The sequence below is a fragment of the Bos javanicus genome, chromosome 26, assembly GCF_032452875.1.
Source record: "Bos javanicus breed banteng chromosome 26, ARS-OSU_banteng_1.0, whole genome shotgun sequence".
Taxonomy (NCBI): domain Eukaryota; kingdom Metazoa; phylum Chordata; class Mammalia; order Artiodactyla; family Bovidae; genus Bos; species Bos javanicus.
The window spans coordinates 42196508-42223302 of record NC_083893.1 but is presented as its reverse complement, the minus strand read 5'-3'; the positions used below and the strand labels follow the sequence as shown (position 1 = coordinate 42223302).

General features: G+C 42.5%; 1 protein-coding gene across 2 annotated transcripts in view; it reads right to left on the bottom strand.

Annotated features, from left to right (window-relative positions):
- Nucleotides 1–5796: 5796 nt before the first annotated feature.
- Nucleotides 5797–26795, bottom strand: part of ACADSB (acyl-CoA dehydrogenase short/branched chain) — a 52446-nt gene continuing 31447 nt past the window's right edge. For both annotated transcript variants that reach the window (XM_061403782.1, XM_061403784.1), the window contains exons 2-11: nucleotides 24192–24351; nucleotides 23877–23977; nucleotides 21030–21236; nucleotides 20151–20321; nucleotides 18853–18978; nucleotides 17432–17524; nucleotides 13303–13392; nucleotides 11785–11922; nucleotides 9377–9476; nucleotides 5797–8649 (exon numbers count right to left, since the gene is read on the bottom strand). In XM_061403782.1, coding sequence (XP_061259766.1) covers nucleotides 8579–8649; nucleotides 9377–9476; nucleotides 11785–11922; nucleotides 13303–13392; nucleotides 17432–17524; nucleotides 18853–18978; nucleotides 20151–20321; nucleotides 21030–21236; nucleotides 23877–23977; nucleotides 24192–24351 — 1257 coding nt within the window. In that variant the 3' untranslated portion in view covers nucleotides 5797–8578. The remainder of the gene's footprint in view (nucleotides 8650–9376; nucleotides 9477–11784; nucleotides 11923–13302; nucleotides 13393–17431; nucleotides 17525–18852; nucleotides 18979–20150; nucleotides 20322–21029; nucleotides 21237–23876; nucleotides 23978–24191; nucleotides 24352–26795) is intronic.

Sequence of the window (26795 nt, the reverse complement as noted above, 5' to 3'; positions counted from 1 at the left end):
TTGACTAGATGGACCTTTGTTGGCAAAATAATGTCTCTGCTTTTTAATATACTGTCTAGGTTGGTCGTAAGTTTTCTTCCAAGGGCAAGCATCTTTTAATTTCATGGCTGCAAACACCAAATCTAAGGTGATTTATCTAATCATTAACTCTGTTGCTAACAAAGGTAAACTCTCATTAAGGCAAGCCTCACCAAGCCTCCTGTTTTGGGGCAGGAGAACTGCAATGAACACACTGTCCTCAGTTGCTTTTGGCTCCACGGAACTAAGTGCACAGCTTCTAGTTGGCGCCCTGGGAGAATGATGGCCATTCTCAATGAGCAAGTCACCTCTGGATTTGGTAGGAGGAGGTGCCCCTCTCGTTCCTTCTGCTCTATCCCTCTGATCAGGTGAGTGTTTGGAGACTTCTGGGTTTGCTTAGTCAGTTCTGTTATATTGGGGTGCTGTACAAGTTGAAAAGGAACTCGGACTTTGCAGCTGGAATCATTACTCAAACATTACTCAAGTTTGAGTGTGTGATGAAAATGCTCAGGGAGGGCCCTGACAAAGGCAGACTCTAGACCCCAGGCCCAGGGATCTGACTGGTAGGTCAGGAAGTCCGTCTTTCCACAAGGACTGCAGGTGGTAGAGGACAGAAGGCCCAGGAGAAGGCTGTCTTTACACCAGTAGGAACTGTTACGTTGTCTCTTGGACCTCAACCTCCCACCATATTTTATGTTTGGTTGTCTTTTTAAAGCTGTGCCGAATCACTTGTGGGATCTTAGTTTCCCAAACAGGGATCAAATCTATGCCCTTTCCAATGGAAGCTCACAGTCCTAATCACTCGACCACCAGGAAAGTCCCCTCCTGCACTTTACATATAAATTTCCAAGAGCCTGCTGGACATCCTACTGGGACAGATCTGAAAAGAAACATCATGTCTAATGACTTGGGAATTCTGGGACTGATATTCTATGGTCTGCACTTCAAGACTCCAGAAGTTACTCTAAAGCACAGTGAGGATGCTGATACAAAGGATAGAAGATGAGTCATGGTAGAATCTTGATAAATGAAAGAATGTCCATGTAAGGGAAAAAAACACCAAGAGACGATCAAAAGTAGATGTTTGTCAAAAAGCAAAGGAAGCTGAGAAGAGGGGTATCCAATGCTATAATGTCACCAATTATGGGTAAAAAGATAACTTTAAGAAAATCATTTACATTCACTGACAAAAGTGAACACCAACCAAAAAGGGATTAAAGGAGCAGGTGCTGAGGACCAGCAGATACCAGAGCGCTTCTGTAGACTGAAGGAGGGAGCCAATCGGGCTTTGTTTTTCAGTCGCTAAATCATGTCCAACTCTCTGCGACCCCATGGATTGCAGCACGCCAGGCTTCCTCTGTCCTCTGCGCTATCTCCAGGAGTTTGTTCAGTTTCCATTCAATTGGCCTAGACCAACTACAAGTGAAATTATGAGAGAATAAAGATCCAAGTTCCTAGGGAAGGTCTGCTTTCTCTCTTTTTATGATGTGACACCCAGATGAACTGACCAACTTCGGTAGGATCTGACTTAGGAGGCAACACTTTCATCAGGGGTTGGCCAGTTTTTCTTTAGGCTTCATGGGCAAGGAGCACAATTGGGGATATCAGGTCCATGTTTATATAGCATTTTAAATGTTAAAAAAGAAATTACTTTGCGGGTCATAAGAAAACCAGGCAATGGGTCAGATTTAACCCCCAGGCCCTGGTTCTGCCCACCTAATTTAAACCGGGGTCCTTGGACTTGAGATGCTTTGAATATTTTTTTTTCTGGTCCAAGAAAATATTATATTTGAGTACTTCAAGTCAAATCACATGTAATCAAATTACAACCAAAGGCAAGCTGCTAATCCCAAGGCCAGGGTGGATGGTCCAGTTCATGAGAGAGGCCCCCCCCCACCACCCAGGGAAGTCTTCCCACTCAGCACACACACACTGCTTTGTGAGGGAGGGTCTTTCAAAGTGGTCAGCGCTGTTTATCCACAGAGGTTAAACCTTCAAGGAATTAGGTGTCAGACCCCTTTTCTGTCCTCTCAGTCCGTGTGGCTGAATGGAGCTGACTGCATGGCTGTGCCTATTTGACAAAAGCAGAAAGGTAAATGAATGCACAGAGGGAAAACTTCCAGTAACCCTATAGGTAGCTTTAATTTTATTTTAAATTACACAAGATTATATTTACTTTATTACAATTGTACGCTCTAATATAATTATGAAATTCAAATAGTCAGGATGATACCAGTGATTCCCGTGGCTGCCCTCTTGACCCCCAGTCCCAGGGCAGCCCCCAGCGTGTTGACTGTATTTTCCGAGTTTATTCCAAGAATTTATACACATGCTTGGACTTACAGAATATATAGATTTGTACTCTTGTGCACAAATCTTACGTGATGTGTTATTTTCTTAAACAATGGAACTTGGTGATGATTTAATCTCGGAACATGGGTCTTACTCTTTTAAACTGCTGCACCGGATTACATGGTGTGTATGCCCACGATTTATTTATTCTCCCACCTAGCCATTTCTAATTTGTCACTACCGCAAACTCTGCTGCCCTCAAAGTCCCTGACATGCCTTCCTGTCCATCCTCCCAGAGGCACTGACCGAAACAGCTGGGTTTCTTTTGTCAACAATCTGTAATGTATATGTTTATTTTCCAATTAACCAAGGTTATTTAAAGTTATGACTTTTTTTTTTTTTTTTTTTGCAGGCTACCTTTTGGTTATTTACTTCTGTGTACAGTAAATGGTGCCTATAAGTCTGTCTTTTTTGGCATTTATAAAAGCTTCCTTTATGGCAAAAATTCAAAATTAGATAATTCACTTGCATTTGAAAAGGAAAACTTCTCCCTGTACATAAATATATATGTCAAACTTGTTGATTATGCTACCCAGTCCCTCTCTGTTCTTACCATTTCCTACTTAACTTGTTGATTTCTAAGTCAGAGGCTGTGATTATGACTTTATCAATGTTTTCACTGTATTTTTATTATTTGTTTGGTTGTCTGTAGTTCCCTGAAACACTGTAGGAGATGTAACCTCCATGACTGCTGGGCCTTCTTGGTGAAGGCTTCCTGTCTTTTTACTAGACATCCTTTTCTGCCATTTTACAATTATTTTTAACTCCATTTTGATGTTAAGTTTGCTGTTCTTGCTTCCCTCTTGGTAGCATTTTGAATGGGCTTTCTCCTCTTCATTTCAGCTTTCCTATGCTGCTGTTTTTTTTAGGTGTTACTAACATTCTGTATCTGGGATTTAAATTTTCCTTTTGTCCCATTGATGCTTTTGAACTGTGGTGTTGGAGAAGACTCCTGAGAGTCCCTTGGACTGCAAGGACATCCAACCAGTCCATTCTAAAGGAGATCAGTCCTGGGTGTTCTTTGGAAGGAATGATGCTAAAGCTGAAACTCCAGTACTTTGGCCACCTCATGCGAAGAGTTGACTTGTTGGAAAAGACTCTGATGCTGGGAGGGATTGGGGGCAGGAGGAAAAGGGGACGACAGAGGATGAGATGGCTGGATGGCATCACTGCTCGATGGACGTGAGTTTGAGTGAACTCCGGGAGTTGGTGAAGGACAGGGAGACCTGGCGTGTTGCGATTCATAGGGTTGCAAAGAGTCGGACACGACTGAGCAACTTAACTGAATTGAACTGAACATAGTTTAATGGGTGAGTTTAACCCATTTATACCTCTGAGTTTTACTGTTTGGCTACCTTGCTTTGTTTTCCACTTACCATAATTTCTTTGGGGAAAAAAGCTGTGTAAAGTTAAGTTTTTTTTAAATTATTTTTAAAATTTATATTTTATGTACTGTCTTCACTGGGTCTTCTTTGCTGCTCATGGACTTTCTCTAGCTGCAGTGAGCAGGGTCTGCTCTTCGTGGTGGCGCACGAGGTTCTCATTGAGGTGACTTCTCTTGTTGCGGAGCTTGGCCTCCAGGCTCATGGGCTTCAGAAATTGCAGCTCATAGGCTGACCAGTTGTGGCGTTCGGGCATGTGGGATCTTCCTCGGACCGGGGATCAAACCTATGTCCCCTGCATCGGCAGGCAGGTTCTTAACCAATGGACCACCAGGGAAGTCCTCAAAGTTACGTGTCTTTTTTCCCTTCATACTGTGAGTTACCCATACAAGTGATGGCAAGTCGAACATCCTGCAGCCACTCCCGCTCGGATCTGTATCCTGCTCCATCTTTCTTCCTTCCTCGGGGCAGTTCTTTGACGGCTGTGATGGAGATGAATTGTCTCTTTTGGAATCTCCTTAGTTCCCTTTCAGTACCCTTCTCACTCCTCTGCTGCATCTGCCTATTGCCCTATCCACCCACCTGCCATTTTTTCTTGCCAAACCCACATGCTCCCACCACGCCTGTTTATTTGTCTTACAGGCCATGTTCTCAGCTAGTTTTTCTGCTTGAAATGATCTGAAACAATTCCTTTAGAATTACTAGCTAGTAAAGGGCTAGGTGGCAGCGACCTTTTTATTAGGACACTCCTAAAAACAAACAAACCTTAACGACCCAAAGGAAGGAATCTGACAGGGCCTTCACCAGCCAGACTGAGTTTGAACCATTTCTGTCATGTATCAATAAGCAACTTATGCCCTCTCCATACCTCAGTCTCCTTGCCTTTAAAATGGGCTCACAAGAGCACCTACTGTATAGGACTGAGTTAAAAAACGTGTCGAGAGCGTAGAATAATGCCTGGCACGTGATAAGAACGTGAGAGATCTTAGTGCTATTGTTATCATTCTAATGGATCTAAAGAAATACTGTTTTAAATGATGAGTTTTTTAAAAACTAATTAATTTGGCTGCGATAGCTCTTAGTTCACATGCAAACTCCTAGTTGTGGCCTGTGGGATCTAGTTCCTTCATCAGGGATGGAACCCAGGCCTCCTGCATTGGGAGCACAGAGTCTTAACCACTGGACCACCAGGGAAGTCCCTAAATACTTTCGCATAGGGTTGGCCTTGGCGGTTTTCTATGTGTGAGGATTCACTAATGAGAACAGGACAAAAAAGACACCTGGCATAAACATTTTGCTAAGAACACGGTCTTACCCATCTTTGCGTGGCAGCCTGGGGCGCACAGCACCTTGTGCCCTTGGCCGCATGACTGCCCGACACACATCACTGAATGCCAGACGTACAGACGGACTGATGTCTAGATTTCTAAAACATTGTGGGAAATATGGGGAAGAGATAGGCTGAAACCTCCTGTGAGCTTAGACACCAGTGTATCACTGAGGAAAAGGTCCGACAATGCAAGATTTCCAGACGCGACACTACAAACACAGGGATAAATATCAGCTGGATATTTATGTGAGCTATACTGTGAAGTGAAGTCTGACTCATTGCAACCCCATGGACTGTACCCTATCAGGCTCCTCCGTGCGTGGGGTTTTCCAAGCAAGAATACTGGAGTGGGTTGGCATTTCCTTCTCCAGGTGATCTTCCCAACCTAGGGATCGAATCCAGGTCTCCCGCATTGCAGGCAGACGCTTTTAGCGTCTGAGCCACCAGGGAAACCCCATACATACCGTGAAGATGTGCTCAAAAGAAGTGACCTCTCCACTGAAGAGCTGCTTTTTTTTTTTTTTGCCTTAAAAAGAAGCAGGGGAGGGGGATGATCAATCTGGTAAAAATCTTATTTAGCATCATGAATTTAAAATTGGTCTCTTCCCTGAAAACAAACAAAATCAGCTTACATGACAGGCAAGCTACCAGCTTGGTAAGCAAAGGTACAGTGTCTGTCTTGCGGGAAGAGTACATTGTTTTCTTACTTCTGTATGCATAACAAACAATTTTGCTTTATTAAAGTAGCAAAAGCCTCCAGGTAGTGCTTTATTTTTTCATTCTCCATAGAATATTGATTTTGTAACACTGATTACAGTCTGATGTGTACCATTACAACAAAAGTTTCACTTTCTGAGATAAGCAAAAATACATCAGCAAGGATTAGTGCATTTTCTAAAACATACCATAATCATAAAACCAAGTGATTACAATCATCCTCATATCTGACATACCAGCTACATCCTAGGAGAGCTGGTATATTCGTCAGGTGATTTATAAATGTAAGTAATGACACCCATCAGTCTTAACACTTCTGACATGTTATTCTTTTATCAGTTAAACCTAAAATAAACCAATAAGAGGACTGAAATATAGCAAGGATGAAATCCAGAATGTGTTGAACAGAGACAGTGGTAAACAGTAGGAAGAGCACAGAATTGGGAGCCAGTACATTTGGATCTCTGTTTTATCTTTGGCCCTGGACGGATGATCTCGGGTAAGTATTTTGGGCTACATGAATCCTTCACTTTTAAAATGAAGAGAGTTGGCTGGATGGGTCTCTAAAGTCTTTCTAAGATTTGAAAGTGAAAGTGTTAGTCACTTAGTTGTGTCTGACTTTTTGTGACACCATGAACTGTAGCCTGCTTCTGTACATGGAACTCTCCAGGCAAGAGTATTGGCGTGGGTAGCCACTCCCTTCTACAGGGGATCTTCCCCACCCAGGGACTGAACTCTGGTCTCCTGTATTGCAGGCAGATTCTTTACCGAGACACCAGGAATTGGGAGCTTTCCATAATTCTAAAATCTTTGACACCGATTCATTTTTGTGTTGTAAAGTAAAATTCCTGACAATACTAACGTGGCAGTTGGGGTGAGTCCAGCTCTGCCCACATAAATGTGACTTGGTGCTTGTGTTCAGGGCTTTTCCTTCTGGGCCCCGTAATGGCCCTATCCTCAAATTAACAAAGAGTAATGACAGGTTTCAGGAGGTAAACAAGCCTGTCCTTCCACTGGACACAAACTCAAAACCCTCAAAGTCATGGTTATTAAGAAAAGCTATAATGGAAGAACTATGAGGAAAACCTACCACATCCTCTTTGGTAAATGGTACAATAACAAAATTCACTAATGGAAGAAGGTAGGGACAGATATTAACTATAATACATGATTTTCAACTGTTATTTGAGAACATGTACAAAAACATACACACAATTAGAACTGTATCAATATGAAATATAAATTCAAGGTTCAGGTATACACAGAAGCCTCTCTCGTACTGCTAATCTGAACAAGGTTTATTGTAGCTTCACATGTTTATAACTCCAGGGGAGGAAGTTAGTATTACTGATGTTGGTTTCTACTCTGTCATCTGAAAAGCCCACCTCACTCAAATAACCACAGAAATCAAAGATGTCCCTGCCCCGCTTTAGGACAATTCATCCATCCCTACTTTCTTTATCAGAGCACTGTCCTTTTGTTCTGAAAGACTGCATGATTAGTTTCTGTCAGCTCCCTATCTGAAAGTTAAGTAGACTTATTCTCTTTTGATCAGAAGTCTAAATTTGTCCATATGTCTTTCTAATATTCTAACGTAACTCCTATCTCCACTGTACTTACACAATTCTGAATACTTAACCATGATATGCATTATACAAATTTGAAGAACATCAATGTGTAAAGCAAAATTACTTTGAAAATGTCAAGTTTTCTTAATAAACGTCATCCTTTCATTAAAGTACTAAAGTGCTTCCCACTTGACAGCAGTGATTGCTTTAAACAACTGGATGAACGGTGAAACATTCTCCAACGCCTCTAATCCTTGCCCTGTCTCAGGAAATACAACACACTCAGCCCTTCACTGTCCACCTCCCCTCTAGGGGACAGAGGACTTAGATCCTCTTCTCCTGGTCAAGAATCCCTGATACTGAAGAACTGGCATTGCCAGCTAGATATTTTGTTGAGCTTTGCCTTTCTATAATTTGACTGTAAAACAACAGATTTTTGCCTTCCCAGATATGTCCTTTTTTAATAATATCTCAATCTGCTTTTTGACCCCTACAGCTCTCTTGTATTTCTCCTTCCTTACAAGATTTTAATACACTTCATTAAGAGGGTAAGACAACCCCTCTGGAGAATCACCAAACTAAAGTATAATTTCTGAATTACCTATCATGATAAAGCTCAATAACTAAGCTTGAGTAAACAATTTTACTCAGTATTCAATTTAAATTGAAGCTTAAGTATTCAATATAAACAGAAGTAAACAGCATCATTGGTAAAATGAATATTACAATGTTGAGTATATTCTGATTATTAAATTATTTAAACTTCATACTTGAAAACTAATGTAGAGACTTTTTTTTTTTTTTAAGTCCGATCATCTTTTATTTATTTATTTTAAAATGTTTTTTCATTTATCTGGCTGTGTCAGGTTTTCTGTCATGTGGGATCTTTGGCTGAAGCACACGGGCTCTTTAGTTGGGTCACGGGGACCCCGGAGCATACACATTCAGTAGCTAGAATGATAATGCATACAGAGCTTTAAAAATAGTTTTGGAGAAACTATGGTACACTTATTCCCAAATTTTAAAAATGATTTTCTGTGCCTAAGTTAAGCAGATTGTAAAGAAAAGACAGAAAGGGTCTCAGATCCAAGATGAAGGGCCCAAATGAAATCACTCAGTGAGATGGAGGTCCACAGCCCCCAAAAAGGCACACAGTTTAAAATTTAACACCAGTGGCACCAGGGAGGGGGCCCGCTTCTTTGGCTGTCCTGTCAGTATTCCGCACCGATGCACTTTGCGATGGTGTTCAGCTGGATATTTGAAGTTCCTTCATAAATTGTGCCTTAAAGAAAGGGGAGAAAAGGAACATAAAGGAGTGGAGCCACAGGAAGAGTCTGCACACAAATCAGGTCTGCAAACACCACCTCTGCACTTACTATAAAACTGTACCAGGAACACTATGCAGTGTCCCCTAAATGTGGTATTATTTACAAGGTAATCTTACCTAAGAGATGACAATATTCCACCTGATTTACACATTTCCAGAATCAGTATTAAACAGGTGAGTTTCCCGTTCCTAAACTATCAATGCATAAGCCTGGATGGTTTCCTGGGAATAGGCAGCTTTTATAACTGGCTGAGTTTCTATCTTCCCACCTGGCAGTAGAGCAGTGTAACGCTCAAGCTTGGTTACCCACTTAATGTCTAAAATTAGAACTGAGCTTCCAGCAACAGCATTAAGCCAGTCAAAAATATTAACATTTTTAGTAAAAGAAAAATTAAGACAGTAGAATTTGTTGTGGTTTTACTGAAAGGCCTTCAGAGGCCTTGAGGCATTTAAAAAGACAATTTGATGTTTAAAAAATAATAAATCTACTTTTTTGAAGGAAGAAGTAGTGGGGGAAAAATCCAGCCACAAAAAAAGGTGAGCCAAGAAACATAGTAACTGAAGACTTAAAACTGCCTCTGCCCAGGTGCCAGTAGCAACAACAAAAACATCAAACCAACACAACAGCCTAAAACGCCTAAGAGTCAAATAAAACAAAATAAGTGTTAAAAACTCTATTTACCAATCTTCGCATCTCGGAAATATTTTTCCACAGGGTAACTTTTGGTGTAGCCCACTCCTCCCATCCACTCGATACACTTGCTGGTAATGAGGCCTGCCAGCTACCAAAAAGAAGCATAAATCACGCTGAAACCACATAACTTACACATGACCAACACTAAAACATTCTTAGTAACGTGGATTCACTACCACTGGCAATTGGAAGGAGCGAGGTTATTTTGTAAATTAACATTTCTTCGTCCCAGTCTCTATACCATTTATAGAAAATTTCCTATTAGTTCATAAAATTCTTAAGAGAATTAGGGTCTTTGTTTTAGACTTGTATACTTGTCGACGGTGTCATTTACTCAGCAAATGTTAACCAAGGGCTTCTTGTATCATCCACTCTGCCAGGGTGCTGACCAGTCACTGCCCTTTAGGTCCTGCTGGTCATTCAGAGAGACAGATGCTGAAGCACGATCACCAAAACTGACAAACTATGGGGCCAGAGAAGAGCCTGCGGGAGGAGCTGCCGTGGTGTAGATGGGGCAATGGGTGAGGAAGGTACAGCCTCGCTGACAACTAAAGGACAAGTCAAAGGACATTTCAAACTGAGGACTGACGCATAGAAAGGCTCCAAGGGGGAAGTGGGTTCATCGACCTCAAAGGCCTGAGGACCAGTGGGCTGGGGTCGGGGTGAGCTGTGAAAAGGGGATGGGTGTGGGCAGCAGTGGGCCTCATGTGATGTGAGCAGTTTAAATAATCTGCTGGCCCCCAAAGGTGTCCCCAGGAGAATCCCCAGAAAGTATAAATGTGCATCACCTACACGGCATAGGAACTTGCAGGCTGGTTAAGTTAAGGGATGATCCCAGGTTATCTGGGCAGGTCCCGTGTCATCACAAGGGTCCTTACAAGGGAAAGAGGGAAGTAGAGAAGGGTGCTGTGACCACAGACACAGGAATATCTAACACACTACACGCTGCTGGCTGTGAAGACGGAGGAAGGGGTCCTGAGTCTCGGAAAGTGAGTGTGTTCTAGAAGCTGGGGAAGAAGAGGAGATGGACTTTCACCCAGAGCCCCCAGGAAGGCAGCTCCACACTCAAATTTCACCCCGTGTGTGTGAATGTGTGTGCACGTGTGTGTGTGTGCTCAGTCGTGTCCAACTCTCTGCAACCCCATGGACTGCAGCCTGCCAGCTCCTCTGTCCATGGGATTCTCCAGGCAAGAATACTGGACATGGCAACATGTCCTCCTCCAGGGGATCTTCCTGACCCAGGGATCGAACTCAAGTCTCTGTGCGTTTCCTGCACTGCAGGCGGATTCTTTACCACTGCACCACCCGTGAGGCTCATTTCAGATGTCTTACCCCAGAACTGTGAGACGACAGAACTGTCCTGTCTCTAAATTTTCAGTAATTTGTTCAAAGCAACAATAGGTGAATAAAAAGTTTCCATTTTTTGTGAGGAGTCACTGAAGGGTTTAAAACTGGAGCATAGCATGCCTCATGGACACCTTGAAAGGGACACTGGACTGGAGGAAGCCACAGGGACCAAGCAGAAGTCAGAAGCTGCCTCCGGTGTTTTGGTGAAGAGGTGGCACAGCTTGGACTAGACGACTGGTAATAGAAACTAGGGGAGAAAGAAACCAATTCGAGACAAATTGAGGGGCGGAATTCTCATACAGGATGACGGGTTCAACAGGGAGTGGGAGCAAAGGAGGGGCGCTGAGGGGACTCAGGTTTGTGACTGTGCAGGGCGGGAAGGGAGGGTGGCGGTCGGGGGAGGGGGGCGGGGTGGGTAAAGCAGAAGCGGATCTGTTAGTCTGGAGCTCAGAAGGGAGGTTGAGGCACAAGATTAGACCTGGGGACTGAAGGGGTTAAAGAAATATCTGAGGCCAGGGAGTGACTAACACACTGCCGAGCCCTGTGATGCGACCAAGTTTCAGCCCAAGCCCAGCGTGTTACATGCTGAGTACAGTCAACACGAGGATGGTATCTTCCTGTGACTTGCTATTTCACGTTATCTCCAGGGCATTCGCTTCGCCCCAACTTGGAACCACAGCCACGATGCCAGTGTTCAGCTGAGGCCCACCTAGGGGTTTACAGTGGCTTTTCCACCTGACCTGGGTGACTTGGTTTCCACCCGAGAGCCATGAGAACATGGAAACCTTAGAGAGTTAAAGCACCTTCCTATGGCAGCTTTACTTTCTTGCATTTCCTGTGTAGGAACTAGAAGGTCCATGTTATTTTACTTGAAAAACAAACAAATGTTCAAGCAACGTTCCTAAATGACAGGCTTAATAAATAAATTTCTTAAAAATTAAAAGACTGCAACCTGAAACTATCACAGCATTGTTAATCGGCTATACTCCAATACAAAATAAGTTTTTTAAAAAAAATCTAAAAGACTGCATTACTCTTGTTTGTTTTACCTCTGACGCATGGTATTTGGCCATAGATGCTTCTTTAATCATCGGCCTCCCAGCCTCTAAGAGCCTCGCAGCATTGTATGTCAGGAGTCGAGCAGCTTCCAGCTGGGTGGCCATGTGAGCCACTTGGTGTTGGAGCCCCTGCAATGGTCAGATCCAATGTAGAGAATCACGGCTTCTGGAAACCCAACTCGTTGTCAAAATCCCGCCTGTATATGGAACACTGACGGACTCAAACATACTTGCCCAAAAAAACCCATTCATTTTGCAAAAGTGTTAGTTAGTTGTATCCAACTCTTTTCGACCTCATGGACTGTAGCCCGCCAGGCTCCTCTAGTCCATGGAATTCTCCAGGCAACAATACTGGAGTGGGTAGCCATTCCCTTCAAGGGATCTTCCCAAACCAGGGATCGAACCCAGGCCTCCTGATTGCAGGCAGATTCTTTACTGAGCCACCAGAGGGCAGTTTAAAACCTGCAATCTAAAATCAACCACTCCACATATTGCTTCTGAAAAATTTTTCAAAGTTCATGTAAATTGTTTAACAACTGCCAAGATTTAAAGCCTTCCCTGGTGGCTCAGTGGTAAAGAATCCGCCTGCAATGTAAGAGCCGTGGGAGATTCGGGTTTGATCCCTAGATCAGGAAGATTCCCTTGAGGAGGGCATGGCAAACCACTCCAGTATTCTTGCCTGGAGAATCCCATGAACAGAGAAGCCTGGCGGGCTACAGCCCATGGGGTCGAGAAGAGTCAGATACAACTGAAGCAACTTAGCATGCACGCGAAGATTTAAAAGATAAATTATCGTAGAATTATGTTTAAAAATGTGAGTGTTATTTTTAATACTGTGTCAAGCACTTGAAACATCTGAAAGAAAGTGAAAGCCGCTCAGTCGTGTCCGGCTCTTTGCAACCCCATAGACTGTAGCCTGCCAGGCTCCTCTGTCCATGGAACTATGCGGGTCAGAATACTGGAGAGGGTAGCTGTTCCCTTCTCCAGGGGATCTTCCTAACCCAGGGATCGAACCCAGGTCTCCAGCATCGCAGGCAGATTCTTTACCATCTGATTCACCAGAGAAGCCCCTTAAAACATCTATTTGATTCCAAATCATCCTAAAGAGTATGTAGTGTTACCTTTATTTTACAGATGAAGCAGCTGAGGTTTGCAGAGGTGATGTAACATGCTCAAGGACTAAGCCAGCAAGACAAAGAACCAACATTCTAACCCAGGATGTCTGACCACAAACCCCAGGCTCTGGAATTTGGAAGCCACGAGGAGGCAGCTCCCAAGTGCTCACCGGTGTATCCTCAATCATGCCATAACCAGGCCTCAAAGACTACTGTTCTGCCCTTGGAGAAGGTCAATGCAGTCACAAGTATACACACTGAGACCTATTCCTTCCTTTCTGTGCCTCTCCCATTAAAATCCCCGAGAGGATTCCCTTGCGGCTTTGTGACAAAGCTTTTCATTAACAGGAAGACGCGAGTATGGAACAGTAGAAAGATGCTAATAATTACATACCTGAAAATCAAATACCCTTCTGCCAAATTGTTTCCTTTCTTTAATATATGGAATAGTGTAGTCAAAACAGCCTTGAGCCACTCCCAGCATCTGTTAAAAAAAATCAGAATTTCTTATTTTTTATTAATACTTTATGTTCTTGATTATTCAGGTTACAAATTCTTTTTACAGGCAAATTGAAAAGTTGGGGTAGAGAAAGAACTAGGCATACCAAGATGGTGAGGCATATGTTAATGACCTTCACCCACTGCATTTATAGAACTTAAGTTCTAGTAATTGGGAGAACACTTCCCTGATGGCTCAGAGGGTAAAGAACCTGCCTGCCAATGCAGGAAATACAGGAGACTCAGGTTCGATCCCTGGGTTGGGAAGATTCCCCAGAGAAGGAAATGGCAACCCACTCCACATGCTTGCCTGGGAAATCCCATCGACAGAGGAGCCTGGTGGGCTACAGTCCATGGGGTCGCAAAAAGTTGGATGTGACTAAGCAGGCAGGAAGGCAGGGTGTTCCATCTTTCTCTGTGTTCTATTGCCACCGTCACTAAGCTTAGATTAGGAAGTCATAAAGTCGTGAATTGGGAGAAAATGTGACTAATTTCCTATGAAGAAGAGTATATTTGATTCCAGCATGGAGGCAGACTTTTTGGTGTGGTGATGCCCACTTTTACGGATTCTTCTTCTTTAAGCTTGAGTCTCTAGACGCAAACTAAGCCTCAGAAATTTTATTGCTTCTGAACCTTCTATCTTCTGGTCCATTTCATATATGATCAGGATTAATAAGAGCTTTGGTGCTGGATAAGACTCTTGAGAGCCCCTTGAACAGCAAGGAGATCAAACCAGTCAATCCTAAAGAAAACCCTGAATATTCATTGGCAGGACTGATGCTGAAGCTGAAGTTCTAATACTTTGGTCATCGATTACGATGAACTGACTCAGTGGAAAAGACCCTGATGCTGGGGAAGACTGAAGGCAGGAGGAAAAGAGGGTGACAGAGGATGAGATGGTTGGACGGCATCACCGAATCAATGGACCTGAGTTTGAGTGAACTCTGGAAGATGGTGAAGGACAGGGAAGCCTGGCACGCTGCAGTCCGTGGGGTCACAAAGAGTCGGACAGGACTTAGCGACTGAATGACAAGAACTTCGGTGGGTTGGATGTCAGGACATAAAGGAGCAGTGTTTCTCAATCCTGACAGCACGTCAGAACCATCTGCTGCTGCTGTTGCAAAGTCACCTCAGTCGTGTCCAACTCTGTGTGACCCCATAGACGGCAGCCCACCAGGCTGCCCCGTCCCTGGGATTCTCCAGGCAAGAACGCTGGAGTGGGTTGCCATTTCCTTCTCCAACGCATGAAAGTGAAAAGTGAAAGTGAAGTCGCTCAGTCGTGTCAGACTCTTAGCGACCCCATGGACTGCAGCCTACCAGGCTCCTCCATCCATGGGATTTTCCAGGCAAGAGTACTGGAGTGGGGTGCCATTGCCTTCTCTGTTAGAATCATCTAGGGGAACTCAAATAATAAAAATACCAATGTGGGGCCGCCCTGAGCAGTAACCTCTCCAGGACCACAAATGCTCAGCCACCCTCCTTCCCTTGCCGCTTGACTTAGAGCAGATATGAGAGGGACCATTTTCATACTGTTCATGGGGTTCTCAAGGCAAGAATACTGAAGTGGTTTGCCACTCCCTTGCCCAGTGGACCACATTTTGTCAGAACCCTCCATCTGCCTGGCCTGCTGCAGTCATGAGGTTGCAGAGCTGGACACGACTGAGTGACTGAACTGATGAGAGGGACCATAAAGCTAAGAGTCTATCCAGCACTCGGGGTGAGTCCTTCAAAGCACAGCACTTCTTTCTGGGGCGACGAAAATGTTCTAGGATAAGAGTGGTGACCGCTAAGCAACATTGGGAATATAACACATGCTACTGAATTATTCACTTTAAAATGATTAATTTTGTTACACAAACCTCACCTCAATAAATTATTTTCAATGGTGGAAAAACAAACAAACAAACACTGTGAGGGTCTAGCAACCAAACCCAAACCCTGGGCGTGGGACGGAAGGGGGAGGGAGAGTGGGCCTGAGCACCAGCATTCTGAAAACTCTTTAATGATTTAATGCACAGCGAGAGTTGGGGACCACTGACACAGAGATGCCAGTAAAAATATCAGTGTATACATTTGAGGAACAAATCAGGATATGGTGGCAGTTATAGCTGGACTGTCTCATTGCCATCCCCATCTCCACAAGAACTGAATGAACCTGAGCTTAGAAACTGTTTCTACATTTCAACATTAGGTAGCTGTTAAATCACTATCTAATTACATCAAACCATGTAGGTTTTAGAAAAAGGAAAAAGAAAATCAATAGTTAAGCTTTGGGGGGAATTGCCCACAAACTTATCAATATTTCATTAGTGTTCATTCAAATTTTTCCTCAGCCTTTTACTTTGAACTTTCTGGAGGATGGAATATTATGCACCATTATATTAAGGACAAAACCCAAACCAAGTCAAAACCCCCAAAGCAAATTAAAATGAAGCAGCAACTCACTGTACTTTCGGCTGTGAGAGAAGATGCTGCTGCTAAACTCTTACAACTAAAGTTCACAGGATGTCAACAATATAGTTTATGGACACAAATTGTAGTGATCACTTGTCAGGCAACAGAGGCTTTTCCAAAACAGTGTACAATGTTCACTATAAATAATGAAAAACTAAAATTCTTTATAACTACAGAGTTTTAAGGATGGACGCCTTCAGTTCAGTTACAGGTGCCTCCCTCTCTAAAAGGCATTCACAGTATTAATCAAGAAATAATAACTACCAGATCTTACTCTTTGTTTCTCTTTTTTCTGACCTTAACTTTTAATTAGGTTATACGATAACCTGGAGTAATTACACTAAAGCCCAGGCTGTGTATTTACTGCCAGCCATCTGTATTATTTATGTGTCTGGGAAGAACAAAATCCAATGCTATAGTTTTTAATGCCATATCCGATGAAGCTGAATCACAGGAAAAACTTTAAAATGAAAAGATAAGCCAGTTCTCCTGACTGATATGTTATTTGTGTTTTGTGGGAAATATGGGTTAAGTTTTGAGCTAAGAATATTTTATTAGCAGATTAACAGTAGTGAAGAAAAATCTAGAGTAAAATTATAATTTAACTACTCCAAATAGTTGATATATGCAGTATCTTCAAAATCTAAAAGCTGTAAGTTTTTGAGTTCTGAATACTCATTGATTAAAAGTTAATATGTTACAAAAATGAATTCATAAAACCAAAGATTTCACTTTGTGATTCTAGAAAGCAACTGGTGTCATCTAATAGAAAAATTTAATATGCTATTTAAAGGGCAAATTTGGTTAAAAAAAATTGAATTGTTCTTATCTTGTATATCTGTTTAATTGTTGCCATTTTATCTCTAAGTGCCAGGGCAAAAACTTGTTTGCTTTTCACATGCAAAACATTAAGTAAAAATTTTTCATTATCTACAGAGACTCTCACTACACATTAGACTGTAACGTCTTCCTTTTTTCTGAAAGATTTATTTACTTATTTTAAATGTTTATTTATCTGGTTGTGCTGGGTCTTGGTTGCGGCACCCCGGATCTTGGATCTCCCTTGCAGCACATGCGCTCTGCAGCTGTGGCTCGTGCGATCTGGTTCCCCAACCACGGGTCAAACCCGGGCCCCTGCACTGGGAACATGGAGTCAGCCACTGGACTGCCAGGGAAGTCCCCTGAATGTTACTTGTTCTTCATTTTTAAAATTGCAAAATGAATTGCATGCTTTGAAAAGTTGATTTTCAAAAAAGAAATACCACATTTAATCTACAATGTACTTAAGTTATCGATCCAGGTATTAGATAATACTTTAATGCTCTCAAAGCAGAAAAAAACTGTTAGCTCTAAGCCACTGTTTGGGTCTCAGGACATTACATAATTGACCAAAGCGGAATTTTAAAGAAATCACAGCCAGAAGCTATTCTTTTGCTTCATGGAAGGGAAGGGCGCCATCTTGTGTTGAAGAGCTTCCAAATACTCACTGGTTTTACTGATTTTTTTTTTCTTTTTACATTTTAATTGACTGTGTGTGGAAGAATCAAGTTAAAGGGTAAAATTTGACTAACCTGTGCAGCGATTCCTATTCTGCCTTCATTAAGACTCCCGATGGCATACTTATAGCCGTGCCCAACTTGCCCCAGGATATTTGTTTTTGGAACCTGAAAAGAAAAATGTGCAGTTATTTCTCAATTTAATTTGCCATAATTCATTTTGATTATATATTTTTAAATGCACATATACTCTTAGTTTTTGTGATAACACTCTAGCATAGTATTCATTAAACTCCTAGAAAATTGTCCAGTATGTCTCTGAAACTCCTTCTAAACTGCTTCCCACGCACTCTCAGGGGGATAGAACTTAAGTCCACGCTGTTCACTACTGCATCCTCCAGAGCCTAGCACAGACATCTTTTGAATCTAGAAGAATGAAATCTCATACAATTAATCAACAACATAAATGAATAACAATTTCTGCCCACCCCCCCCAAACTCTTACTTGTATGCTACAGTGTGAGATAAATGATCAGGAATAGCAGAAAACGTGGACGGGTTGTCAGCCTCTCTTCCGTTTAGACTATTACTGTGAAAAAATCAACGGAGGGGTGTGTGTGGACACGTGCAAGTGGACACAAGATAAAGCAGGAGTGAAGACACAGATTACACCGTTTACTGACTAGGAGCAATAAAAAAAAAAATACACTTGGTAGAATTCCCTGGTGGTCCAGTGGTTAGGACTCTGTGTTTTCACTGCTGGGGGCACAGGTTTGATCCCTGGTTGGGGAACTAAGATCTCACAAGCCGTGTGGCATGGCCACAAAAATAAACCTGCTTTATGGATAGCAGGAGAGAAATTTAAAAAAATACACTTAGCTTCTTAACATGAGCAGTTAGGAGACAAGAGTGGGCAGCGTGGGGAAAGCAAAGGGAGATGAGGAGAAGAAAGAGAGCTGGGGTGCAGCAGGGAGGCTCACACGACCCCATAAGGACACCCCAGGAGCACATACACAGTCACCAGGGAGCCAAAAAGGCGACATTCTCACCAGCGGCAGCTGATGGATCGCACCCTGCCCTACCTCAGTCAGGTCTAAAGCACCCCATCCCAGTCATCGCTTCTTTTTTTTTTAAGACTCAACTCTCACCTGCGGTGGGGCTGCCTGGCTGTTTTCCACTCTTCCTGGGCAACAGCCCCACCTTGTGGCCTTGCTGTGGGCTTCCTCCTCCGAAGCCATGTTTGGTGCACAAGCAACAGGTTGCTAAACTATGAATGAGATGACTTTTCTGGGTTGGCACTTGAGACCAGCGGCTGGGCAGACAGGGTTTCAACCTTGGTCTCAACGCTTGTGAGAAGCACACTGAGGTCATGACCTCAACTAAGATCACTGTTCAAGAGGTTTACAAAATACTCTCCTGTGTAGGACTAATAATTTTGATACCTTACTCGCAACTATACATACAGGCAGAGCTTATTCCTTGTCTAAGATACCCACCTTGACATTTTCAAATGTGACTGGGCAGGTGGAAGATGCTCTGATTCCCAATTTGTTCTCTGGTTTCCCTACATGAAGGCCCTCGGTATCACCATCGACCAAGAAGCAGGTAATTCCTTTATACCCCTGAAATGCAGATTTAAAATGCTATCACCACTTGGACTGAGAAGATCTCTTGTTTCCAAAGGGCTCAAAGTAAACAGAAAACTGACAGCAGACTTCAGCACTAATTACTAATGAACTCAGAGTTGTACCATGTGTGTTATGAAACCAGAGTGGTGCAAGTAGATTCAAAATCTACTTCACACTTTCAGAAACTACTGTTGCTATCAAAATTATTAAGCAACACAAAAGTATTACATGATTAATTAATTCCCCATCTTACATTTAACTTTATAAGTTTCAAAATTTTATTTAATGTTACCCTAGAGAAAAAACAAAAGCAATCTTTACCATTTTGCTATATGTCTATTTTTCAACTGAATGTGTGCGTGCGTGCTCAGTCATGTGCAACTCTTTGCAACCCCAGAGACTATGGCCCACCACGCTCCTCTGTCCATGATGGATACTCTAGGCAAGAAAACTGGGTTGCCATTGTCTCCTCCAGGGGATCTTCCAGACTCAGGATTGAACCCGTGTCTCCTGTGACTCCTGCATTGGCAGGCGGATTCTTTACTCCTGAGCCATCTGGGAAGCCCTTTTTCTTTTAAATAAGAATAAGCCCTTCTTATTTTAAGAATGTAATAAAACATTCTTAAAAATAAATGTGCTAGAAAAAGAATTTTAAAAAATAAATGTGCTACGGGACTTCCCTGGCTGTCTAGTAGTTAAGGCTTCACCTTTCAATGTAAGGGGTGTGGGTTCAATCCCTGGTTGGGGAGCTGAGATCCCACAAGCCTCCTGGCCAAAAAATAAAACAGAAGCAACACTGGAACAAATGCAATAAAACTTAAAATGATCCACATCAAAAATAAATAAATGTACTAAATAGCTACTTAAATTCATTATTAAACAGAAAATCTGAAATTCTATAAAATTTAAGATTTTAGCCTCCTGTCTAACAGATTAGGATATTAATTAAATGGTCCTCCATGTAGCTAAAATTTATTTTTAATTGTAATATTTGTTTTAGGAGGTTAGTAAATAAGTGGATGAAAAGATGTCAGCTGTCTAACCTTTCCAATTCTGAGGAGAATGGAGAATTTAAGACTAAGTCCTAAGAAGAAAATGCAAGTAAAGAAAAGAAACAAAGAGAAAAGATGAGGGGCAATGGCTAGCACGTTTTTCTTCAAACTTACAGCAGAAAAGTCTGCATTTGCCATCACCACGAACAGCCCAGCAATCTCAGCACTGCTAATCCACATCTTTGACCCATTGATGATGTAATAATCTCCCTTTTTATCAGCTCTGGTCTTCATAGCAAATGAATCGCTACCTGCTCCAGTCTCTGAAATGCAGATACTTGATGCCTACACATGTGAGGAAAAAATTCCAAATTAAGACCTGTATTTATATTCTGCATAACAAATACCCACTTACAGCAAAATCAACACTTGAAAATCAAAAACTTCTGGCTACTTCCAAAAGCCTGTATGTATCGAAATAGTAACAGCATTCTGACAGCATTATTTCCCAAAATACATCCCACTATTTGTCTAGGTCAAACTTAAAGATCTAAGCACACATATTCAAAGTTACATTTCATTAAACTGGTTTTCATAATTGCAATGTAAATGAAACCATCAATCAAAACAATAGATATAATTAGGCCCAAAAGAGAAATAATTTAGTTGTGCAAAGGTAATTCTCTAAATTTTCCGAGTGTATTTTTCTAGTGTGTATTAGCCACTCAGTCATGTCCAACTCTTTGCAATCCCATAGACTGTAACCCACCAGGCTCCTCTATCCATGGAATTCTCCCGGCAAGAATACTGGAGTGGGGTGTCATACCCTTCTCCAGGGGATCTTTCTGATTCAGGGATCCAACCCAGGTCTCCTGCATTGCAGGCACATTCCTTACCGTCTGAGCTCATTAATTTATTGAGCATTGCTTGAGTAATTAGTGGTGCTGTGTTGTGGTCTTAAACAGAAAAGCCAACACTGTAGCTACTTTTCTCCTGAAAACATCCTACATTTAGACAAGATCAGATCCATTTCAACAACTCATGTCAACTCACCTTTTCTGTAGCTAGCTTGGGCAAATAGGTAGCCTTCTGTTCTTCTGTTCCGTATTTTCCAATCATCCTGTTAATTAATGTGTTCTGAATGTCACATACCAGAGCCACAGATGCATCAACTTTGGCTAACTCCTCTATCACTAGGACAGAGGAAAAAAATGAAGCTCCTGTTCCTCCATATTTTGTGTCAATTTCAATACCCATCAACTAAAGGAAAAAGAAGGAAACATACATTAAGAAAGCTATTTTTTATATGGGACAATTTCTTACAAGAATGAGTTCAGAAATAATTTGTAATTATATATGTTCTTGATTTTTAAGTTCTGTATGCATATGTTATTTTTATTTGGTATGGCTCTATCCCTCTAAGTAACAAAAAAAAATCTATAACAAACAGGAAAATCTATAACAGAAATATATTTTCAAAAGATAAAATGACATGCTAGAACTATCAACTATTTGCTTTTGGGATCTAAAAAACAAAAATAAGAGACCTTGACCCTTTAAACTGAGATAATAATTGAATGAATAACTGAATGGCCATTCCTTTTGGGGCCATTTCAGCAAGTTCAGATGGTTAGCAGACCACATGTGGTCTAGTGTTTTCTAGAATCACACAAGATAAGGCCCAGGTGCCTGACAATCGTGGTCAAAACTGCTCAAGGCTTTTCAGTAACTGCCTGACTATTCAGTAACCAGTCTTCAGTCTGGAACATGAAACATCCACAATATTCTGTTTTTTAAGTGTCCTTGTTTCAGCAAGAGAATGTGTGCACATGTAATTCAAGACCCAAAACTGTGTATACTCTGACTTCTCTTCACATAGAATAAATCTGCCTTTTACTAAGGTGGGTGGGGGGAGACACAAAGCTGTGACCAGGCAAAGAGGAATGCTTCTCTCTGCCCTCTCCAGGTAGTAGGGAGTTGCACGTGCTGCAGCCAGGGTATGGCTGTTATGTTTTTAGCTGATGGCAAACTTAGCTGATAGGAAGTGAGAACCATAAAGGGGAGGATAGAAAAGCTGAGCAAACCAGCAATGATGTTCTATGAGGAAGAATTCAGGACTGGGAGGTGCCTGAAGGCTGACAGAGGCGTGAGAATATTAGACTATCGTATCTTTAACAGCTGTCAGAGACACTGCTTCTCTAAAAAGGTCACCGATGGACATATTTGTCAATTATCTTGGCAGGTGACCTCTGTAGAGGTCAGAAGTTAGGAGTCACGTGAGGTTGAGAATAGCTGATGCAAGATGTGAAATGAAGCAGACCCCCCAAGGGGTGTGTGACAAGCAGGCAGGAGTGACTGTGATGTGGCAGGCAACCTGTCGCTGCAGATGACCCTGCCTGCAAGAACTACCCCCTCACGAGAGCGAAGCTCAAACTGTGGGACCCCAAGACCTCTCAGAGAAGCCTTGAGGTTCTGTAAATGGACCTGGCTGAGAAATGGATGCTTTCTGAACCACTGTGACTTCACATAAGATTCTATTTTCCCAACAGTTTCGCTGCTAAAAGAAAGCTGAAAAACTACTACTATATGGTATTAAAAAAAAAAAAACTAGTATTATTTGAACAGTAAGAAATAAAACAATTACTGGAAAAGGTTAATTTTCAAACAGGATAACTGGTTAAGATTTAAGCCAATGGCTCTGAACTAATAGGGACTATTAGTTCTGGAACAGCCTTGTGTGCTAAGTTGCTAAGTGTCCGACTCTGTGCAACCCCATGGACAGTAGCCCACCAGGCTCCTCTGTCCATGGGTTTCTCCAGGCAAGGATACTGGAGTGGGTTGCCATGCCCTCCTCCGGGGGATCTTCCCAATGCAGGGATCCAACCTACATCTCTTTTACCACTACATTGGCGGGCAGGTTCTTTACCACTAGCGTCACCTGGGTAGCCTTGCATGTGTGTGCTTAGTCGCTCACTCATGTCCAACTCTTGGTGACCCCATGGACTATAGCCCAGCAGGCTCTACGGGGATTCTGCAGGCAAGAATACTGGAGTGGGTTGCCATGCCTTCCTCCAGGGAATCTTCCCGACCCAGGGATCGAACCCAGGCCTCCCACACTGCAGGCAGATTCTTTACCAGCTGAGCTATCAGGGATAGTCTTAGTATTAAAAAAAAAAAAAATCTTCCCACCCATACAGAAGGAAGAGATGAAGAGTCCGGTGATTCTGAAATGTTCTCCGTGGGGCTCCCATGCTGATAACCTCTCCCTATACTCACAGTCAGAACATTTCTATTTTTATCTATTTTATATACTGTGCTTCTATTAAAGCACCATGAGTTTCCAATTAAAAAGTTGGAAATTGGTTGCCCGGGTTAACTCTGATGGATGCCAGATGCGAACCTCTTGCTTTAGGTTTCCTACATACACAGAGATTCGGGTAGATGCTCTGGTGTGAAGCTTTACTAAAGCAAGGTTTCGTAACCTTGGCATTGCTGAGCTGGATAATTCTGTGTCTCAGCAGGCCATCCTGTGCACTCTGCAATGTTCGGCCTGCATCTTACTAGACGTCACAGCACACCTAGTTGTGACTACCACATCTTCAGACGTTGCCAGATGTCCTCTGGGGAACAAAAATAGCCCCCAGTTGAATACCACTGGTCTGAAGAAATCACTCTTGCTTCTAACATTTTACTTAGAAAGCACCGGTATTTCTAATTTTAAAGTTAATTCAATTAAAAAAAATTTTTTTAACTAGGCTCTCAATCTGAAAGAGAAGTCACATAATTCTGACTAGGAAATCATGCCATCATTACCATTCCTAAATTTAAAAGTGTGCATACATTTTAACACTGGAAGGTATTTATGAAAGTTTGAAATTAAAATAATCATTAATTATATACCCCTTGTTGAAATAATCCTTGTATTATGGATTTTTCCATTTTTGAATCTTCATCCATTTTTGAAACAAAAGGAGCAACTTGTTCCTGGGCAAATTTTTTAACTGTAGGGGAAAAAAAATACTAGTAAGTCTTTATCTTATAAATCTGGCATGTATTAATTTAAAAAAAAGAAAAAAGGAGGACTTAAAATTAATGACAAAAATCCCATTCACAAACTTAGGAGAACGCCTCCCCCAGTCCTGTCGCAGGCCGTGTGATCGCATACCAAAGGCCACGTGACCCGAGGAGACCTGCGGTGAACCCGGGTTCACTCACCTGCGCTCTTTATCATCATCTCCTCATCCGTAAATGTTTGCAGAGGGGCAAGAGGTGGTCCATTGCTTGTCACTTTGAGCTGAGCTTCTGACTGAGAAGAATTTAGGGCATGAGGAGAAGTTTTCCAGGAAGACAAGCAGCTTGGGAAGTTTCTTCGTAGCTGTGGGAACAGTCGCCATTGAGTGGGGAACACACGCACGCGCGCGAGGGCAGAAAAGCACGTCGAGAGGAGGGAACGTCAGCTGCTTTGGGAGTTACCTTTACAAACCCACCCTTTGTAACTTCTTTCAGCAAAATAAGAGAGATTGGCCTGGCGCGTTAAGATTCACCATCCTGTGACCAAAAACCCAAGCTGGGTTATCCAGGAAGGAGCTGTTCTAAAGGAACACGTCTCCCCACATAATTACTTCTTCCCTTTGAGGAAACAGAACGTTCCAGGTGGAACTCATTCTTCAAAGGACATGTTTCTGTAACTTCTTGGCTAGGAAAACTGGACTCTAACAGTACTGACTGACTACAGTGAAGAGAATTCTCTCGTGGGGCAGGGATGTGTGAGGGCCCGGGGACAGCTGAGGGAGCTGAGTGTCCCAGTTGCCCTGCCTGGCTGCAAGAAGCTCTGCTTTTTGGGTTTCTGTGGCCAGTGTTTTTTTTTCCTTCAGCTTCTCATTAATTAGTACCAGAAGATACAGGTTAAGAAAACAGGCTCCAGAGTCCAAAAGAACTTGTGTCAGTCTGGCTGCTTATGTGATCTTGAAGTGAAAAGTGAAAGTCACTCAGTCATGTCCAACTCTTTGTGACCCCATGGACTATACAGTTCATGGAATTCTCCAGGACAGAATACTGGAGTGGGTTGCCTTTCCCTTCTCCAAGGGATCTTCCCAACCCAGGGACCGAACTCAGGTCTCCGGCATTGCAGGCAGATTCTTTACCAGCTGAGCCACAAGGGAAGCCTAAGGATACTGGGATGGGTAGCCTGTCCCTTCTCCAGTAGATCTTCCTGACCCAGGAATCGAACTGGGGTCTCCTGCATTGCAGGCGGATCTTGGGCAGGTGGTTTTTAACCTCTCTGTTAAAATCTCTCAGTCTTAGTTTTCTTCGTTGTAAAAATAAGGAAATAACCTTTGGAAAATAAGGATAATAACCTTGTGGAAGCAATCCACATCAAGGGTCTAACATGGTACCCACTGTATAGTAGGAGTTCAACAAATGGTAATGACCAACTCTCCTTGGATCCCTAAGAACACAGCAGTGGTGCTCTAAGAGAAGCAGTTAGGGTTGTAACTCAGGGAAACTGCAAGCCTAGCCCCTCCTGCCCGTAGTGTGTCCCCCCGTCACAGGGTCCCAAGTTCTTCAACTTCTGGTCAACAATGGATTTGTTGTTGACCAGAAACAGAGAGAGACCATCCGATTTCAATGAAAAGAAAAGAGAGAGAGACACCATCTGATTTCAAGTGCTTGTTATAAGTCTGTTTTCATGTCTGCATCTCCATTGCTGTCCTGGAAGTAGGTTCATCAGTGAAGTGAAAACGAAGTGAAGTCGCTCAGTCGTGTCCAACTCTTTTCGACCCCATGGACTGTAGCCTACCAGGCTCCTCCGTCCATGGAATTTTCCAGGCAAGAGTACTGGAGTGGGTTGCCATTTTTTCCAGGGTATCTTCCCGACCCAGGGATCAAACCCGGGTCTCCCGCATTGCGGGCAGACTCTTTACCCTCTGAGCTACCAGGCTCATCAGTGCCGTCTTTCAGTATTCCGTAGGCATGTGTTAAGAGGGTGGGGCGAATTGAGAGAATACCGTGGAAACAGATGCATTACCGTAAGTAAAGTAAATAGCAAGTGGGAATTTGCCGTGTGACACAGGGAGCTCAACCCAGTGCTCTGTGACAACCTAGAGGGGTGGGATGGGTGGAGGTGGGAGAGGGGTTCAGGAGGGAGGGGACATATGTATACCTGTGGCTGATTCATGTTGATGTATGGCAGAGGCCAAAAAAATATTATAAAGTAATTACCCTCCAGTTAAAAAAGAAAAAAAAGAGTACATAGGATATCTAGTATCACCTCTACCTGGGAAGAACCCAGAAAATGCTAGGCAGATGGAGGTAAAGAGGATGAGAAGGAGCACAGACAACCGTGGTTTGGGATGCAGGGAATCGGACGTCAGGTGTAGGGGTATTAAAAGATAGGAAGTTAAATAAATGGATAAATGTAAATTGCATATGTGAAGAAATTATATGAAGATACCATTCAACCACACTATAATTACACAGCGTGAATTATATTGCTATGTAAATTATACCTCAGTGAAGCTGTTAAAAAAAATTAGTGTTTTCCTTTCGGCCAACAAAAATTAACAGAATATACTCAAGATCTGCCAAATGCCTGAGAGCACATTGGGACAGAATTCACCAGTTCTGAGAAGCTGAGGGCACTGTCAGGACAAGACAGAGTTCATGGAACAGGCAAGAAACAAAGTCAAGCTTTGCAAAATTAAAAAGCAAATGTAAAGTTGAGAAAAAAAAAAAAAGCAAATTAGGCAATCTGACTATGCCCCAAGGCACAGCCAGCCCCCATTAAAAATACAGAGGAAGGAGTAGCACTTTCACACA